The following is a 20,544-nucleotide window of genomic DNA, read 5'->3' on the forward strand; positions in this document are numbered from 1 at the left end:
CAGGGGACACCCGCCATGTTCATCTCAGGCAACAGGCCGCCTCATCCTCAGCTGTGAATCCTGGGGAGACATTTAGACCTCATTGCTCCCATGTCATTGCGGCATGCTGTTCCAACCCTCATACAGTGCCCTGAGAAGATGGCAGCTCAATGGTTCTCCCCCCTCCCACTGTGAAGATGCAGTAATGCCGAGCTGATCCTGGCCCTTCCCTCCCACCACTGCTACCTACCCACCACCCTGCCCCTCGCCCCTCCCCACCTACACTCAGGCCTCTCATTTGTAAACCTTTCTTTCATCATGAGGAAGCCATCGGTTCAAAGTTCATGAGAGTCTGTCCACCTTCACAGTAGGTGGAGACACATACAGGACCCCTGACCTTGGAGGAGGCAGTAGCAGCTAAGATGTGTCATCCAGCGTCTCATCGCCTCCAGATCATCCTGTTCAGTGGCAGGTCGCGCTCAGTCTCTGTCAGGCAGGCGTGGGACAGTCACAGAAGGTAAAAGGAGCATTGCTTTGTCCTCACTGGAAGACATCATCACTCTCCTGTATCACTCGATCATATCGCATCTGCGTCCTGCTCATGAAAGGAATGATCAACACGATGGCCACCGCTGGCAGGGAGACATGTGAAATGGCCTCACACCCAATGGGGGGACAAATCTGCCATCCTAGTCGCGGTCATCCCCAAAGCTAGAGGCAATCAGGGCGCGCCTATCCCTGCACCCCATTCGGGCTCTGGCCATTGCTCGAGGTCCTTTCTCCGCCCCTTCCTGGGATTGCCTCTCGCCTCTCTCCTTGGCTTACTTCTCATCCGAGGAGATGTGGTGCTCCTCCACCTCATCCAGCTCCTCGCCCCTTTGCAGTGCCAGGCTGTGCAGAGTGCAGCAGGCCACAATGATACTGGAGACCTTTTGGGGACTGTACTGAGGCCTACCACTAACCTGTCCAGGCACCAGAACCATATCTTTAGCAGGCCTATGTCTGCTCGACCAACGCATGTGTACATTCATGAGCCCCAGTTTATCGGGTCTCAACTTTTGTTTGTGGCCTCTACATTGGCGTCATCAGCCGCCTCCTGAGTGGGTAACCTTTATTCCCAAGGAGCCACCCCTCCAGCCTTTGCTGTCCCTCGAATATGGCTGGGATCTTTGAACGTCCGAGAATGTAGCTGTCATGGACACTCCTCGGGAAATGGGCACACACCTGTATTATGCGCATGACGTGGTCTGTATACTGAGGGAGTGGAATCCCTTGTGGTTGATAAATGGTGCCCCATGCCGCCATAGGGAATGCAGAGCCAGGTATGTAAGTCTATGATACCCTGCATTTGGGGCAGGCCAGCTATGTAGGGAAGCCCTGGTTCGTCTTGTCTGGTCAAAGTTGATGTACTGATGGGCCCTCATAAATAGCATATCTGTCACCTGACTTATGCACTTATCCATAGAATCCCTACAAAGCAGGAGGAGGCCATTCAGCCCATTGAATCTGCACCGACCCTTTGAAAGAGCACCTACCTAACCCTACTCTCCCACCCCATCCCTGTAACCCCACCCAACCTGCACATCTTTGGGAACTAAGGGATATTTAGCATGGCCACCAGAGCACCCAGAGGAAATCCACGCAGTCACCCAAGGTCAGAATCAAACCTGGGTCCCTGATGCTGTGAGGCAGCATGCTAAACACTTCCACCGTGCGGCTGACTGGGAAATTTTAGCAACCATACTTTCAATCTCTCCATCCAAATCACTTATAAATTGTAATAAGCTGAGGCCCCAGTCCTCTCCCTGTGACATATCACTCGTCACATCCTGATAACTAGAAAAGGACCCATTTATGCCAACTCTCTGTTCCCTATTAGTTAGCCAATCTTCAATTCATGCCAATATGTTATAACCTACACATATCTGCTTTTATTTTAAGCAATAACTCTTGATGGGGCGAGAGAGAAAGTGCTGGAAAATCTCAGCAAGTTTGGCAGCATCTGTAGGGAGAGAAAAGAGCTAACGTTTCGAGTCTGATGACTCTTTGTCAAAGGTGACTCTTTTGTCAGCTTTGACAAAGAGTCATCAGACTCGAAACGTTAGCTCTTTTCTCTCCCTACAGATACTGCCAGACTTGCTGAGATTTTCCAGCATTTTTTCTTTCGTTTCAGATTCCAGCATCCGCAGTAATTTGCTTTTAACGCTTGATGAGGCATCTTTTCAATGCCTTCTTGAAATATAACACATTGCATCCACCAGTTCTCTTTTATCCATAGCACATGTGCCTCGTTCAAAGAACTCCGATAAATTGGTTAAACATGACTACCCTTTCACAAAACCATGTTGACTCTGCCCGATTGGCTTGAATATTTCCACAAGCCCTGTTAGAACGGGTCATGTCAAGCCGGGCATGAATCCTCGCAAGCCGGTTAGATCACGGGAGAGGCCGAAATTGGTAGATATGCTGAGCGCCGATCGGTTCCGATCTAATTGGTCTGTTCCCGTTAGCGAGATCCGGATTCCGCCACAATGTGGTGAGAAACCAACAATCACCAATTAAGGACAAGCTCCATCCCATTAACAGGAAGGACCCCCATTGAAAGGCCTCCCCTGATCTAATCGGTTCCCCAGCAAGCGGTCACGTAGGCGCCCTTCGGCACACCGATTTAAAAATGGGAAGCTAGCGCAATGGTTGCTGTGAGGATCAGAGGAAGTAAGAGGATCTTGGAAATCGGGCAGCTAACCCGGGGGCACCATGTAGCCGGTTTCACCTGGTTGGACACGGGGGTGTGCACCATGCTAACATGTCAGCCTTTTCACCCCTGCTGACAATGGATATTGGAATGCAACCAGCAAATGTTGGCCCTCCTGCTAGTCGCTGCAGCCCTGGGGGATGCCCTGCGGCTATACAAGCTGGAGCTGCGTGAGAAGTAGGAAGCTGCAGCAGCAGTGCATGCAACAGCAGAGTGTGCCCCAGAGGAACAGGAGGCAGCCGCTGTGGATGGAGAGCCAGCCACCCAACAGGCTGAGGAGGAGGCGCCGCGTGAGGCCTTGTGTTCCGGCAGCGCCTGTCATTTGAGGACCAGCCGGACTGGGCATGCTGTCGAAGATTCTGACTGAGCAGGGGGACCTTGCGACATGTGCGCCAGATCATGCTGCACCAGGCACCCCGGAGGAATGTGGAAGACACCCGCTCCCAGTCGCCGTCAAGGTGATGGTCGCCCTGAACTTCTATGCCATGGGGTCCTTCCAGGTGACGAGTGGGGACCTGTCTGGGATCTCACAGATCTCGGTGCACAGGTGCATCCACGCCGTCATGGAGGCCCTCTCTGCCCAGTCGGCACAACTCATCTATTTTTTAAAATAAATTTAAAGTACCCAATTATTTTATTTCCAATTAAGGGGCAATTTAGCGTAGCCAATCCACCTAACCTGCACATCTTTGGGTTGTGGGGGTGAGACCCACACAAACACAGGGAGAATGTGCAAACTCCACACAGATAGTGACCCGCGACCGGGACCGAACCTGGGTCCTTAGCGCCGTAGGCAGCAGTGCTAACCACTGCGCCATCGTGCCACCCCATGCATCCATTTCAATGTGGTCCGAGTCCACCAGGATGGCCGGGAAGAGTGGTTCGCTGCCATCGCCGAGATGCCCTGGGGCCAGGGGATAAATGATGGGATGTATGTCACCCTACGAGCACCTGCTGATGACAGGCCGCTCTACACAAACCAAAATTGTTTCCATCGATGAACGTGCAGTTGATGTGTGACCATCAGATGCACATCATGCACGTTTGCATCCGATACCCAAGCAATGTGCACCTCACCTTCATCCTGGCACACTCGACGATTCACAGGCTCTTCGAGGCATATCCCTCTCTCGGGGTTGGCTCCTGGGTGACAGGGGTTATCCACTGCGGTCGTGGCTGATGATGCTTAACTGGAGGCCACATATCGATGCGGAGATCTGTTACAACGACGCCCAGGCAGCAACCAGGGGTGCTTCGGCCTCCTGAAGATGTGGTTCAGGTGCCTGGACCGCTCTGGAGGAGCCCTTCGGTATGACGCTGGGAGGGTCTCCCGCATCATGGTGGCCTGCTGCATCCTCCACAAATCGCACGGTAGAGGGGTCGTGTTGGAGGAGGAAGATGAACAGCAGTCCTCGTCCGACAAGGAGGATGTGGGGAGGGCAAGGATGGGCAGAACATGGGGCCCAGGCAGGCGCAAGAGGCTGCACAATGTGTGCGCCAGGACCAAGATGCACAGGACTCTCTGATCGCCTCCAGGTTCACAGACTAGGGGGCAGACTGACCAGGGGCACGGGCACCGCATCCCACCCCACACCGCCCGCCTGCAACCCCCTCAGTGATACATACTTGCCGCACTACGCAGTTAGCAGTAACAGCAGGTCTGATCCATGGAATGGAGGATGGTGACAACTCGCTCTGCAGTGAACTTTGGTGCTCCTCATCATTTGACAATGTCCGACTCCTGCCCACAGTAGCACTTCCCACCATTCAACTGGGTAATCCCTGCATACAAGCTGGCCATTCCATCATATGGTCCCATTGAATCCCTGGGGTGGCTGAGGTGGTGATGGTTGGGGTTGGGGGGGGGGGGGGGGGGGGGGCGGCACCGGGGCGGTGAGCATTGGCTGAACTTCTGTCCTGAGGGAGGAGGAGATGACGGGGCCCTTACCGGTGACTCCCGCGGGGGAGATGCTGGTACACCCCAGCACCTCGGACTCCCCACTCCTGTCCCTGGTGCATCTGGTGGGCAGCAGGCAGTACAAGGTGGCACAATGCACCTGGGACACCTGAGCAGCAGCCGGCCCATCCAGGCCTGGTCGCCCCAGAAGACGGCCACCAAAGGTGACCCAGGTCACAAGGCGGGAATCGCAGCACGTCGTCCCCACTCCTGATGTACCATCTGGGGATCTACTTAGACATAGCGTGAGGGCATGACCATAATCAATGGGACTGTCTGTTCCAGAAGCCCGAAACCCATCTTGACGGTAGCTAGTCCCTGGGGCGGCCTGCCCTCCGATTGTCCGCCTCCTCGGGAGTTCCTACCTCCGCCTGATGCATTTGTGTAGTGCACACCAGATAGTTTCCCAAGAGTCTCTTCACTAAAGTGCCCAACCAAGGTGAGTGTCTCTGGCTTGGCAGAGGGTGTTGGAGACAGCTGTGACGGGAAGTCAATATCATCATCGGACTCGAGCTCTGGGGTGGCCTGGGTCTCGGGCTGATGGCTCCCATCCGTGTCGGTATTATCCTCGACGCTGCTTGTCGTCCGGGGCTCTGGCTGAACCCGTCCCATCAACAACATGCCCTGCAGGACACAAGAGAGGATACATGATTAGACAGCGGGTGGGGGGGTTCGCAGGTCCGCCGGTCCCCCTCCAGTCTTCCCTTGCTCCCGGCGGTTATGGCCGGGGTGGGGGGGGCTGCCTACCCACCCTGGCCGCCCTGAGAAGGTTGTGCAGTTTCTTCCTGCATTGCTGGCTGGTCCGGATGATGTTGGTCCTGGCGCTGACAGCTTCTATTTCCTGCGCAGGGCACGACGAACGGCGCAGGCTGGCAGTCTTCTTCCCGGGCCGGATTCCAAGGTGGCCTGCCTCTCCTCCACGGCATCCAGGAGGGTCTCCAGCTCGGCATCCATAAAACGGGGCGCCGATCTCCTCGCTGCCATCTTGTTGCCTGGGATGGTGTGTGTGGGGAGTGAAGTGTGTATATGCGGCTGCAGCTTGTCAGCCTCCTGAGTGTCAATTGTGAAACCAGGGAATCTCGCACCGTTTCTCATTGGAATCGATTGTGTTCCACGTGGCGCCGGTGCTAGCCCCTCCACGGTCACTGAATCGGTCCAGGTGTGGCGCCAGTTTTGCTGGCGTAGAAGTGTACGAGTACCTGACCCGGCATCAACACATGGTCTCAGGAACGGAAATTTCTGCCGATGATTTATGATCCACAGGACAACTGGCTAACAGTAAAGTTTCTTTCAAGCGGTTAGTGAATTGTCTCTAGAAGTTTTTTGAACCATTTATCTGTCTTGGCAGTACCTTTGTATCATAAAAATATATAATATGATCGCTTATTGTCACAAGTAGGCATCAATGAAGTTACTGTGAAAAGCCCCTAGTCGCCACATTCCGGCGCCTGTTCGGGGAGGCTGGTATGGGATTGAACCGCGCTGCTGGTCTTGTTCTGCATTACAAGCCAGCTCTTTAGCCCACTGTGCTATAACCAGCCCCAGTCTTGCCATCCACGTTCCAGTTAGCAGTAATTTCAGAACACAAAGCTCTTCTGACATTTAGACACACAAATTAGATTTATTTAAGGAACGAACATATTGAAATACAGTACTGAGTAGTGAATGTAGCAGGGGAAAAAAGGTGAGTTTGCACCTCTGGTACCTCAAGCTCTCCACCACTGGACACTGTCTTTAATCACTATGTCCCTATGAAAGCAGTACAACAGTGGAAGCTAAACACTGTTCCATTGCTCCTGAGACTCATGGATTTGGTTGGTTTGATGATTCACGAGTCAAGAAAGTATGTACATTGCAGACCTGTTTGATCATTCACTTTTCAAGAACCAATACAATTCCAAAACCCAACTGGGTTACACCTCTGCTTGTTTTATTTTTAATTTTCTAATTTTTCCTTTGTCTTGTTTTTGAAAAATCTTAATCTAACCTCTTTCTTAGAATCACAGAATCCCTTCAGTGTAGAAGGAAACCATTCGGCCCATCAAGTCTGCAGGGACCCTCCAAAAGAGCTTCCCACCCAGCCCATTCCCCCACCCCATCCCCACAACCCTGCAGCCTCACTTAAACTCCACACATTTGACACCAAGGGACAAATTTAGCATGGCCAATCCATCTAACCTGCACATTCCTAGACTGTGGGAGGAAACCGGAGCACCCAGAAGAAACCCACATATACACGGGGGCTGGGATTCTCCAATCGCGCGGCCAAGTTCTGACGCCGACGTGAAAAGCGGTGCCAACCACTCCGGCATCAATGGTTCCTGATAATCAGGAATATTCCACTCTCTAAAGGGCTAGGTCGGCGCCGGAGTGGTCCCCGCAGCTCCAGCCAGCGCGGTAAGGCCGGCGCACGTTCGCGCTACGGCTGGCGTGATTCCGCGCATGCGCGGGGTTCCCGTCTCCACGCCAGCTCCTGGGCAATATGGCGGAACCTTACAGGGGCCCGACGCGGAGGAACATAGGGCCCCACGGAACCAGCCCGCCCGCCGATCGGTCGGCCCCGATCGTGGGCCAGGCCACCATGGAGGCCCCCACGGGATCGGATCCCCCTGCCCCCCCTCCAGGACGGCCCGCACAGACACACCTTCCAGGTCCCGCCGTGTGGGACCTGAGTAACCCACACCGGCGGGACCCGGCCAAACGCGGCGGCCTCTCGGCCCATCGGGACCCGGAGAATCGCCGGGGGGGGGGGGGGGGGGGGGCGCTTTCAACGGCCCCCGACCGGCGCGGTGGTGATCCCATGGACGCCCGAGAATTGGCGCCGGAGAATCGGTAAGCCAGCATCGGGGCGCGATTCCCGCGTGTCCCCGGGGATTCTCCGACACGGCGCGAGGTCGGAGAATCCCAGCCAAGGGTTTATTTAGTTTTTCGTTTATAATTTGGCTTCACCCTATTTCCTTCTCCATCATGCACTCTATTTATTTTCTCTCTCCTGTCGTTCATTGATTAAGGAGATGAGCCATTGGGAACAATATGTATGAGGTCCCAAACCAATGTTAAATCACTGCACCATTTTCCTATTGACATTCCAGCAGTTTATGGCATCAGTACAATGTCAGTGAAGAGATAATGGCTCGAAAAGCAGCGCGCCACGGTGCAACGTGGGCGATAGAAGCCAGGAAACCCAGGATCTACCCGGCTCGCAATGCCTCACGAGATCCAACGCGATCTCGCGAGATGTTGCCATGTAAATCCCGCCCATTGTGGGCAGGATCACTTCTTGGCAAATCTGCATATTAGAGCGAGACAGCTAGTCTCACTGTAATCTGTACTTTCCCAGGCACCTGAGGCATTGGAATCTATCTCCTTTGCGTCAGAGGCCTCGGGCAAGCATCGTTCTGTACAGGTCTCCATAGATGGAGAGCAGACAGGACGGCACTCATGGAGGTCTCCCAGGGGATTAGAGACACCCAGGTGCATGCCCTCTGGGCGGGGTGGTGCCACCTGGGCACCCTGGCACTACCAGCTTGGCATCCTGACAGTGCCACATGGGTGCCAGCCTGACACTGCCATGGTTCCCAGGTGACACTGACAGCTGGCAGGGGCACTTCCAGGTACCAGGTTGACACTGCTAAGATGGCAATCCGGCTGGGGTGCCCTGCGTATGTGCTGGGAGGGTGCCGGGAGCCCATCATAGTGAGTTGGAGCTTGGGGGGAGTCGTGGGTCACATTGGGGGCTCCATTGATTGGGATGCCATTTTCTACACTGAGGACTTCTGGTGAGCGGAGCTCCTCAGTGCAGAAAATGAGGCTGTGTGTGGCCTAAGCCGCATGTTCCCCGCTGAAGTCCCTCTCCAACCCGAATGCCATTCAATAGCATTGTGTTTCTCATCACTGCAAGCGCTGGGAAACACACGGCTAAACCGCTCGCTATGGAACTTAGTTCCCATTTAGTTAAATCGTTCCCAAAAAGTCAAATTAATATCATTCACCTCAAGATTTGGCATATCTGGCCCAATTGTACAACATTTTATTGAATTAAAATTTTACAGTACCTCAGTAAATCGGTGACTGCGTGATAGCGTTGCTGGAGAAACCCAGCCAGTACAGATTCAAAATCCTGAGAATTTAAAATAAATGATGATTAAAAAGAGTATTTAAAGAATTAAAAATATCATTTAACTTTTGTTTGTACCATTAATCTCATACATACTCGTGAACGAGCCGCGGTCGTTTAGAGTTCTTAATACGGTCTGTTTAGTTGTTGTATACTTTTCTTTGATTATTGGCTTTCAACTGTCATTTGCTATTCTACACCTTGGTGTGTTAATGTGATTTGATAAAAGATTCAATTAATCTGCATTTAGATAATCTCACAAATTTGAAATGGGAATTGTACTATAGCACACCATTAGTAACAATGATCGTGCAACCAAATCCAAACATCACTTCATCAGATTGGAAACTAATATCTGCCGCACCTTCTTTCGAATTTGAAATCCAGAGTAAGGTGGTTATGTGTTACAGGATGGTTTTTATGACACTGAACTAGTGAGCTACATGATATCTTGCAGTGAGCACCAAGTTTGTCACATTTCTAATAATTTTGCCAATCTGAAGTACAAGTTATTGAATCATATATTAAGAAAGCATTTCCATGGGCCTTATCCTCTCCTGCCACCTCAACTTTGTCAAAAGAGTATCCTAAATCCTGGTTCAGCACGTTGACAGAATTTCCACCAAATTTATGGCCATGAAGCAGATGGAGCTCAAAGAAATTGGATCCATTGTGTGTCCACACATCCATTTAGAATGGGAAAATATTTTCTTGTAATCCTGCACCCTCTGACATCAGCTATTTATTGTTCTTCCTGGCATTCGCACTGAAGGATTAATATTTATAGATAATTGGTGCACGTTTAATTGAGAAATAATTTGTAGTTGGCACAGAAAAGTTCCACAGCCATTATACCTTAGATAAATAGACGCTGTGGATAACACACAGATTTCTTTGAAGACTGATGGATGTGTTACTTTTAGTCAGTAATTATTTACGTTTGTTGTTAGAGGTCTCCAGGAAACAGGAGCATACCTTCTGTCTAATTAACTACTAGAACATCAGATATCTTTATGATCAGCACCAGGTAGGGAGCATATTTTTTAGTTCAGAACACTTCAATAGTTCAATAAGACTGTGAGCAGAGGAATTCTGACAATGATGTAATGTTTTTGCATCATTGCTAGTCTCTGGTAACTATAGCATTGTTACCAATTCTAGCACACACCTCTTTGTTTATCAGCAAAAGTTCTGCATTGGTCTTGCACAAAATGGTAGCAGGCCGTTTTGTGTTGGTTAAAAGTGCAGCATCCTGAAAAATAAAAATTGAGAAAAGGCCTAAACTTTCAGCTATTATGTTGATAAGTTTTAATTTGTTCTTGTTCTTAACAAAAGACATTACAGGTTTAGTACGCTTTATCTGGAAATCCGAAAACTGAACACATTTAAAAATAGCACATTTTCTGAATGTTTCGCTCGGGACACGTACATGGCCATCCACACCCAAGTTTTATTATTTAGTGATACATTTTACTTTTCTAGTAGTTTTATTTACTTTGGACGACAGCTAACCTAGCCCTAGGCCACTGTAGTGTAAGTAGGCCGAGACCTATATGCGGTGTTGAGATATTCGACCTGCAGTTGATTCTTCCATGGCAGCCCATGTGGGAATTCAAGACATAGGGCAGAATTTTATTCTCCCCTGGAGACAGGTTGGGAGGCAGAGGGGCCTGTTTAATCCAGGGGGGAGGAGCAGGGTGGACACCCTATTGCCTTCCCAAATCACGCCGATTAAATCCAGGATGGGAAGCCTTTTGTAGCCAGTTAAAATGGCTAACTCCGGATTTAGAATGGCTAACCCCGATTTAAAATGGCGAATGGAAAAGGCTGATGGGAAAATCAGCCAACAGGACTAAAACAAGCAGCTACAGGTAAACTGTGTATTCACCTCTGGGAAGGCCAAACAAGATTGATACCTGTAGCCATCAGCACAACAAAACACCAGCCATCTGAATACTAATGAGCAATCCCCGGGAACAATGTGCAACAATTTAGACACACAAAGCCAACCCAGACTCTTCGGCGCCAACAGAAGCCTACACAAAGGGAGGTGAACGACCACCTCAGGACCGCCCATCGATCAAGGAATCGCTCCAGCATTGGAGAATATCGAACCAAGTCCAATCACTTGGAACCAGGTACAGGGTTCGCCCCGAAAGGCGGGAAGCCCCTGGGGACTATAAGAATAGAGTCCAAGTTCAAATCGGCCCCTTCCACCACCCTTCTGCCACCCTTCTGCTCGCCTTCTACAACAGCCGCTCAAATCGTAAGTCTTACTTCAACGCTCGCTACGAGATAGGTGCTCCTAGCTATCGATCTGTACCAGCTTCGAATCCCACAGGTTCAGAACCCAAACGAAAGGCCATTCGTTTCCCTGACCTGGTGGGCCATTTCCAAAGTTAAGTATTGGCCTGTTAGTTGAAGGAAGTAGCTTAGAAGTAGAATTTATGCATAAGCATTGATTACTGTATGTAATAAATGTGCGTTGATTTAAATCTTACTAAGCGGTGTGTTGGATTATTGATCATTACTCGGACTTGAACCACGTGGCGGTATCAGAAAGATACCTGGCGACTCAAGAGCAAAGGTGATAGAACAGAGCAATTAAACTAAGGCAAACGTTAGCAACACTTTCCACTTAAGGGCGACTTAAGGGCCTCATCACACTGCTAATGACATTTAACCGGGTAAATTTTGGCAGGTGTCCTGCAGCCTGTTGAGGCAGGGCGGAGTTCCCATATTTGGGGAGCAAATGCCAAATGGGGACATGTTCCAGAGGCATGGGCAGCCCACATGTAAAGTGCCCCACCTGCTCTAAATACCTGCCCCCTCCCCCACCTTGCTGGGGACAAGGTGGCTCTGACCAACCCACCCCATTAACCTTACGTCTGGGGCTGCATAATCAATCCTCTGCCTGCGCCTACTGCAGTACCAATAGTGGTCACAGCTCCCAGTGGTGCTGCAAGTGTTGGAGAGCACCGCCAACACTGCTTGTGATTTGCTATCAATTCTTAGGAGCAGGAAATTTGTTCCTCCTGTGGATAACAAAGATTCTGACTCTGACCAGGGAAGTGCCTTCATGGCACTAAATCAGGTCAGTGGTATAGAACAGCTGTGGCAGGGTTGTCACTAGCTCTCCAGCACTGCCGCGTGTATTAAATTCTTAGAATCCCATAGAATCATGGAATCCCCACAGTGCAGAAGGAGGCCATTCAGCCCATCAGGTCTGCACTAGCTATTGGAAAGAGCACCCTACTTAAGCCCACGCCTCCAGCCTATCCCCATAACCCAGTAACCCCACCTAACCTTTTGAGCACTGAAGGGCAATCCACTTAACCTGCGCATCTTTGGACTGTGGGAAGAAACCAGAGCATCTAGCGGACACCCACGAAGACACAGGGAGAAAGTGCAAACTCCACACAGAATGTCACCCGAGGCCGGAATTGAACCTGTGCCCTTGGAGCTGTGAGGCAGCAGTGCTAACCACTGTGCCACCCCCTCAATTCCTACAAAATTCAGACTTCACCTGAAGTGGGATTAGAGGTCAGAGAATAATTGAATTAAAAATTGCAAAATAATTCACAGCCAATTTTAAATTCAATTTGTCTTTTTTTAATGTATCCTTAATTTTATAGAATCCCTACAGTGCAAAAGGAGGTCATTCAACCCATCGTGTCTGCACCGACCCTCCGAAACAGCATTCAACCCAGGTGACTCCCTTGTCCTCCCTGCCATATCCCCATAACCTAACCTGCACATCTTTGGGCACTAAGGGGCAATTTATCATGGCCAATCCACCTAACCCACACACCTTTGGACTGTAGGAGGAACCGGAGCACCCAGAAGAAACCCACGCAGTCACGTGGAGAACGTGCAAACTCCACACGGTCACCCAAAGTCGGAATCAAACCCGGGCCCCTGGCGCTGTGAGGCAGTAATCACTGAGGCATTGTGCCCCCTTATATAAATTCTTATTTCACATTTAGAATGGAAACTGCCTATTTCAAGTTTTCCACTGTAATTGTATGCTCATTGTACATTTTAGCTCAATAAAGCTCATGGTTTTACAAAATTATTTGAAGCAAAACCCCTGAGTGTAAGAGGTTAAGGAACAATATTCTGGCAATTTTAGTGCATCTTAGCAATTTTGACATGCTTAGTTAGCTTAGCACAAAAATAGGGCAACAGTGGTTAACACTGCTGCCTCACTCCGCCAAGGGCCCGGGTTCAATGCCTATCCGTGTGGAGTTTGCCCATTCTCCCCATGTCTGCGTGGGTTTCACCCCCACAAGCCAAAAAGATGTGCAGGGTAGGTGAATTGGCTATGCTAAATTGCCCCCTAATTAGACAAAAATAACTGGGCTTCTAAATTTTTTTTAAAAGCTTAGAACAAAAATAAAGTTTAGCCACTCGACAGATTGAAGTCTTCAGCTAAACATTAAATGACGCAAAATAAATGTAAATTAATGTAATCAATTTATTGGGAAATATGTAATTTTTTGACTTTTACAATTTGTTTTATCCTTATTTTGGACATCCAAATTCCAATTACTGAAGGCCAGTTGTGCGAAAATATCTTCAGAAAGCACTCCCATATGGTAGAGCCTAGCAGCCAGATAGTGCAATTGATTAGTCAGTTTACACAGGTCAAATCCATTCCAAATAAAGGGTGCGATTCTCCGGCCTCGTTGCGCTCTCGCTCAAGAGTAACGAGCCGGTGAATAGTGGGAGAGGTCAAAAACGAGATCCATGTCAGGCGCCATACAGTTTGCGATGCAACCTGCCCGCTCCCTTAGGCGAAATCGGGATCTCGCCGTGGCATGGCGAGAAACCAATTATCACCACTTAAGCTCCATTTCCATACAATACCACACACACAACACCCAAACACCCAGGGGAAGGGGACAGAGCTCCGGGCTCATGTCCACGGCCAGAGGATGGGTGAGCACCACGGGGAGGGGGGGGGTGGTGGAGATGCCTGGAGACATGGACAAAGGATCCGGGAGTCAGCCCGCATTGAGGAAGGAAGTGGTAGAGGCATCATAATGGTTTTGCGAAAAGGTGTTTAATGTGTTGTACGAACCCTACTCCCGATGGTGCTGCCCCCCCCACACACACCCCAACCCCCTTCCCCCCCCCCATATCTACCCACCGCCCATTCCCTCCACCCTCCCCCAGGGCCTTTAGTGATCCTCAACGTGCTTTGCCCTCCTAGCTCTACCACTATGTCTTGGTGGTTCCCCAGGATGCACACCTGAGGTGGAAGCAGCCAGCTGCTTACGTCGTCCCATGGCCCTCGATGCCCCTGGTGGGCGTCCTCTGGGAGCTCTGAGGCCCCGGCTCACTTGTCAGCGGCACAAGCACAGCCGTGCTGCCCTGTCCCATGTGCTGACTGCGAGACATGGCCTCATCTGAGGGGTGGAACTCGGGAGAGCTGGTGCTCAACATCCCCAGTCCATGGGACGGGTCAGGCTTGGCACCCGGCAACCTCTCCTCCCGATCGGTGCCCATAGGACCGTGGGGGCCACCATGAGATGGAGGGGCAGCTGGTTCGAGCCCTGGCTGCCCCTGCATTGTCTGGCTCTGCCAACCCTGACGGTTCCCCAATGTCTGCACCATCGTGTCGGCGCCCTCGGCGATGCTCCTCCGTGATTGGGACATGCTCTGCAGCGCCTCGGCAATGTCCACCTGTGACAGGGACAAACTCCGCAGCACCTCGGCCATTCCCATCTGAGAGCGGGACATGTCCCGCAGAACCTCATCAAGGTCAACCTGGTACACCCCCTAGTGAGTCGGACATCTGGCCAAGACCCTCAGCCATGGCCATCACTGACTGAGAGACACCTCGGACATCTTCATTCATGGTGCCAACGTCGTGCACCAGGCTCTACACTGAGGTTGCCACCTAGAAGTGTTGGCTTTGGTGCCACTCATTGCCAGCGCCATTCCCTGCGCCCCTGACCTCTTAGACTCTTCCAAGCGGGTATGGATCTGCTGGAGTGACGCTGACATCTCCCTCTGAATGTCTCGGTTGGTCCCTATAGTCTCCATCAACTCCGGGTAACCCAGTACCAGAGACTCAGCATCAGGCTGGGACCCAGCTTGATCCAGGGATCCAGCAGACCTCCGACTGCTGTCTCGCCTGGGGGTTCCTGCCTCCACTTGATGTGCATCATTAGCAGTGGGGTGCTCACCCAATTATGCCCCAGAGACCTGTCCACTAACGTGCCCCACTGAGGTGTGTGTATCCGCGCTGGTGGAGAATGGGGATGACAGCTGTGCCGCAACTACGGTTGCATCCTCGGAGCTCTTCATGAGTCCGGAGTCAGGAGAGGGTGCTGCCTGGGTTGGGCCAGCACCGTCGACTGGAGGACCTGCAGGAGAATGGACATGTGGTCGGTGGGAGAGATGGGTCTGTCTGTAAGTCAATCACTACTCACATTTGACAGGTCCTCCGGTTGGAGTCCAGTGATTCCTCACCTCTGTGGCATCCGCCAGCCTCTGCGTGGATGACCAATCTGTCCTCGACCACACCAGTCACCTCCAGGGCCCACTGCTCGAAGGGCGTGAGGATTCTTCACCAGCCCTTCCACCAGCCTGGGCCCCCTCCCGACGATTATGGGAGATCTTTTCCTGAGCAGACAGAGGTTATCGTTAGCCACACACGTGGTTCACAGTGGTGGGAGAGGGGTATGAGGGATGGGTTGGGGGGTTTAAGGGGGAGGGGGTAGAGGAAGGGATGGTGGCGCATGGGGAGTTGGGACATGGATGCTCCCTTGGGGGAGTGGGGGGGGGCGGTCTACTCGTGCTACCCAGTGTTCATTGACCTTTTTCCAGCACTGCTGATCAGTCGTCTTGGTCACATTCCCGAGCTCACAGCTACCACCACCTCATCCCAGGCAGCACTTGCTGCCCTATGGCTGACTCTCCTGGATCCTCGAGGGAACAGGACATTTTTTTAAAAAATGTATTTCATTACAAACATGTATCAGAACAGGTTACAGCGAATAAACACCCCGGGAAACATACTTCCCAACAATACGATCTGTACAGAATTTTCTCCTTTTTCACCTCCCTCCCCCCGCGACGAACAGCCCCTCAAACACGGTCACAAACATCCCCCACCTTTCCTCAAACCCCCTTGAAGAGCCCTTTAACTCATACTTTATCTTCTCTAATCACAGGAAGTCGTACAGGTCACCAAACCAAGCCGCTATCCCCGGTGGCAATGCCGATCGCCACTCCACCAAAATTCGCCGCCGTGTAATCGGAGAGGCGAAGGCCAAGACATCAGCCTTCCTCCCCTCCATAAGCTCCGGCTTAGGACATCCCTCCTGGCCTCCACGGTGTCTAGCAGCCTCCCCAGGTCAGCGTCCCCGAATCTTGGGGCTGGTCTCCTCAGCGCCATTATTGCGAGCTGGCTGAGCAAGTGCAGCTTAAGTGCTGCTCGACCTTGTTAGCGGGGGGCTGGCGAGCGCGGTACCGGCGTCCGGCTGGCGAGCTTTCATTTGTGAAAAGAAGCCCGTGAGGCCTCGTTAAGTGGACCAATTAATGTTGAATTGCGTTGCCGGCCTCACTGGGCCGAGCGCCGGGAAGCTCGCGGCAATTCTCGCTCGCTACCACCCTTCGTAATCTTTACAGAGAATTGCACCCAAAGACTTCAAAAATTATACTGGGAAAGAATTGAGACAAAAAGCGTGACAAAACATGGCAACAGAAGGTAAGTATGCAGACAGAAAGCATGACCAGTCATATCTTTTTTCACAAGACACATTTGGCGTTTAGTACAAAGAATCTTACCCCAAACAAGTCACCCTCCTGAATTTCATTCAGAACTTCAGTGAGGTGATTTTGATTTTCTGAACAGCTGTCACTCGATGTAGCTACTAGTTCACCAGTGAGTAGAAAATAACATGCTTCCGGTTGATGGCCTTTTCGCACTACCATTGTTTTGGCTTCATATCTAAAGAGAATAGAAAGCATATGTTGAATACTTCAATGGAGCCTCAGTCCCGTCTATCTCTCCAATGATAGATCACAATCAATAAGGAAAAACATTTCATCGTTCTGTGTCTTTGGTACTAAAATAAGCCTACAATTTGACCAGCTTCATGATTTAGTCAACATCAAATAACCCTAAACCCTCAGCAGGGCATAACTCATTCTAAAACCCCATCAGATAAAGTTAACCATGAAAGTCAGTGGTTGGGAGATGGTGCGTTCAAGTCCATACAGGTCATGATTCTGACATTGATGTTCTGCCAAAGCATTGATTTTTTTCCAGCCTTAGCCTCTTTACTACCACCTGTAAGAAATCAAGATATTCTTATGAATGAAAGCTGTAAAGTAGAGAGAGAAAGTGGGTCCAGTTTATGTTGTCAAGTTACATATCTATGTACGAATTAGGGGCAGGAGCCGGCCATTCAACCCTTCGACTCTGCTCCGCCATTCAATAAGATCATGGTTGATGTCAACTCCACATTCCTGCCTTCCCCCAATAACCTTTCACTCTCTTGTTAATCAAGAATCTATCTGCCTTAAACATACTTAAAGATTCTGCTTCCACTACCTTTTGAAGAGACTTCTGAACACTCACGTCCCTCTGAGAGATAGAAATTCTCCACATCTCTGTCTTAAAAGAGTAACCCTTATTTTAAGGACGACATGGTAGCATAATGGTTAGCACTGTTGCTTCACAGCTCTAAAGCCCCGGGTTCGATTCCCAGCTTGGGTCACTGTCTGTGCGGAACCGACATATTCTCCCCATGTCTGCATGGATTTCCTCCGGGTGCTCCAATTTCCTCCCGCAAGTCCCAAACAACGTGCTGTTAGGTGATTTGGACATTCTGAATTCTCCCTCAGTGTACCCGAACAGGCACTGTAGTGTGGCGACTAGGGGATTTTCACAGTAATAATGTAAGCCTACTTGTGACACTAATAAAGATTATTATTATCAATGGTTCCTAGTTCTAGATTTTCCCACTCTCCACATCCACCCGCCAATACACCTTGCGATCCTTTTAAAAAAATATTTTATGCACATTTTTCACTTTATACAATATAAAATAACAAGAAAGTGTAAACATAATTACATACATTAGGGACTTCCGGGTGCGGCGATGACCAGCTAAGTCGCACCTTTCGGCAGCTCCCGGTGGAAAGGACTTTTGGACTCTTGATAGGAGCCCCATCGGCAATTTTAACGGCAAATAATACTGTGCGGTAATCCAGAAGGGAATCCCCCCTGGACACGGATGGAAAATAGAGAGGAAAGTAGCCGGATTGCGGTGGATCCTCAAGAACAGCGGCCAGGAAGGCAGGCACAAAGCAAGATGGCGTTGGAAGGAGGCAGTTTAATATGGGGCCCTGACCAACAAGAGTTCCTGCGGCGTTGCGTAGATGAACTCAAAAAGGAGATGAAAAAGGAGCTGTTGGCCCCGATATTACAAGCGATTGAGGGGCTAAAGGAGGAGCAAAAGACCCAGGAACAGGAGCTTCGGGTCGTGAAGGCAAAGGCTGCTGAAAATGAGGACGACATACAGGGCCTGGTGGTGAAAACGGAGATCCACGAGGCACAACACAAAAGATGTGTGGAAAGGCTGGAGGTGCTGGAGAACAATGCGAGGAGGAAGAACTTAAGGATTCTTGGTCTTCCCGAAGGTGCAGAAGGGGCGGACGTCGGGGCATAAGTGAGCACGATGCTGCATTCGTTAATGGGATCGGAGGCCCCGACGGGTCCGCTGGAGGTGGAGGGTGCCTATCGGGTTATGGCGCGAAGACCGAGGGCTGGAGAAATTCCTCGAGCAATAGTTGTGAGATTTCTCCGATACAAGGACAGAAAGATGGTCCTCAGATGGGCCAAGAAAACTCGGAACAGTAGGTGGGAGAATGCGGTGATCCACGTGTATCAAGATTGGAGTGCGGAGGTGGCGAGAGTGAGGGCAAGCTTTAATCGGGCCAAGGCGGTGTTGCATAAAAGGAAGGTCAAATTCGGAATGTTGCAACCGGCAAGACTGTGGGTCACACATCTAGGGAAACACCACTATTTCGAAACGGCAGACGAGGCGTGGACATTTATTGTCGAGGAGAAGCTGGAGTGAGCGGGCCGGAAAAAGAACGTTTGGGACAAAAGTGGGGGATGAATTTGTGGGATGAAGGGGGGAAAAGGGGGAAGAGAGGACTCGCAGATTGTTAAACCTGCGACCCTGTAACTTCTCTCTCTTCCCCATGTCGTGGGGGAGGGGGTGAGGGAGGATGAGGAGCTGTGGGCGCCGGCCATTGGGGGCGGGGCCAAAAGGGGAAGCGCGGGCTTTGTTCCCGCGCTATGGTAATCATGGCGGGAACAGGGAAGCAGGAAGGATGGGGCCTCGCACAGTGTGAGCCGAGGTCACGGGGGGAAGCCGAGGTCGGCCAGAGTTTGCTGGCTTCTGGGAGCAACATGGGGGGTGCAATTAGGCTAGCTTGGGATCTAGCGGGGGGGGTTAACTGGGTTGCTGCTGCTGGGGAGAAGGGGGAGCTGGTATGGGAGGGGGGGGTCGGGGCGGGGGGCGCCGCCTGGGGGGGATACAACTACGTGGGAACCGGGTGAGGAGCTGGATTGAAAAAGGAAATGGCTAGTCGTCAAGGGGGGGGGGGTAAAGAGCCCCCCAACCCGGTTGATCACGTGGAATGTGAGAGGGCTGAACGGGCCGATTAAGAGGGCACAGGTACTCGCACACCTAAAGAAACTTAAGGCAGATGTGGTTATGCTTCAGGAGACGCATCTGAAGCTGACAGACCAGGTTAGACTTCGCAAAGGATGGGTGGGGCAGGTGTTTCATTCGGGGCTAGATGCAAAAAACAGGGGGGTGGCCATACTAGTGGGGAAGCGGGTAATGTTTGAGGCAAAGACTGTAGTGGCGGATAGTGGGGGCAGATACGTGATGGTGAGTGGCAAACTGCAAGGGGAGGCGGTGGTATTAGTGAACGTGTATGCCCCGAACTGGGATGATGCCAATTTTATGAGGCGTATGTTAGGACGAATCCCGGACCTAGAAGTGGGGAAGTTGGTAATGGGTGGAGACTTTAATACGGTGCTGGACCCAGGACTGGACAGATCGAGGTCCAGGACCGGAAGGAGGCCGGCTGCAGCTAGGGTGCTTAAGGATTTTATGGTGCAGATGGGAGGAGTAGATCCCTGGAGATTTAGTAGACCTAGGAGTAAGGAGTTTTCGTTTTTCTCCGATGTACATAAAGTATTTTCACAAATAGATTTTTTTGTTTTGGGAAGGGCACTGATCCCAAAGGTGACGGGGACGGAGTACACGGCTATAGCCATCTCGGATCATGCTCCACACTGGGTGGACCTGGAGATAGGGGAAGAAAAACAACAGCTTCCACCCTGGAGAATGGACATGGGATTATTGGCAGATGAGGGGATGTGTTTAAGGGTGAGGGGGTGTATTGAAAGGTACTTGGAAATTAATGATAATGGGGAGGTACAGGTGGGAGTGGTCTGGGAGGCACTGAAGGCAGTGGCTAGAGGGGAGCTGATATCTATTAGGGCACATAAAGGAAAGCAGGAGGGTAGGGAAAGGGAGCGGTTGTTGAAAGAACTGCTGAGGGTGGACAGACAATACGCGGAGGCACCGGAGGAGGGACTATACAGGGAAAGGCAAAGGCTACATGTAGAATTTGACTTGTTGACTACGAGTAAGGCAGAGGCACAATGGAGGAAGGCACAGGGTGTACAGTACG

The 20,544-nt window shown here is 51.1% G+C and overlaps 1 protein-coding gene across 2 annotated transcripts in view; it reads right to left on the reverse strand.

Moving 5' to 3' along the window:
* Positions 1–20,544, reverse strand: part of LOC140408913 (uncharacterized) — a 299,625-nt gene that overhangs the window by 233,716 nt on the left and 45,365 nt on the right. For both annotated transcript variants that reach the window (XM_072496790.1, XM_072496791.1), the window contains 3 exons: positions 16,609–16,771; positions 9,977–10,060; positions 8,747–8,811 (listed from right to left, as the gene is read on the reverse strand). In XM_072496790.1, coding sequence (XP_072352891.1) covers positions 8,747–8,811; positions 9,977–10,060; positions 16,609–16,771 — 312 coding nt within the window. The remainder of the gene's footprint in view (positions 1–8,746; positions 8,812–9,976; positions 10,061–16,608; positions 16,772–20,544) is intronic.

The sequence above is a fragment of the Scyliorhinus torazame genome, chromosome 3 (genome assembly GCF_047496885.1).
Source record: "Scyliorhinus torazame isolate Kashiwa2021f chromosome 3, sScyTor2.1, whole genome shotgun sequence".
Taxonomy (NCBI): Eukaryota; Metazoa; Chordata; class Chondrichthyes; order Carcharhiniformes; family Scyliorhinidae; genus Scyliorhinus; species Scyliorhinus torazame.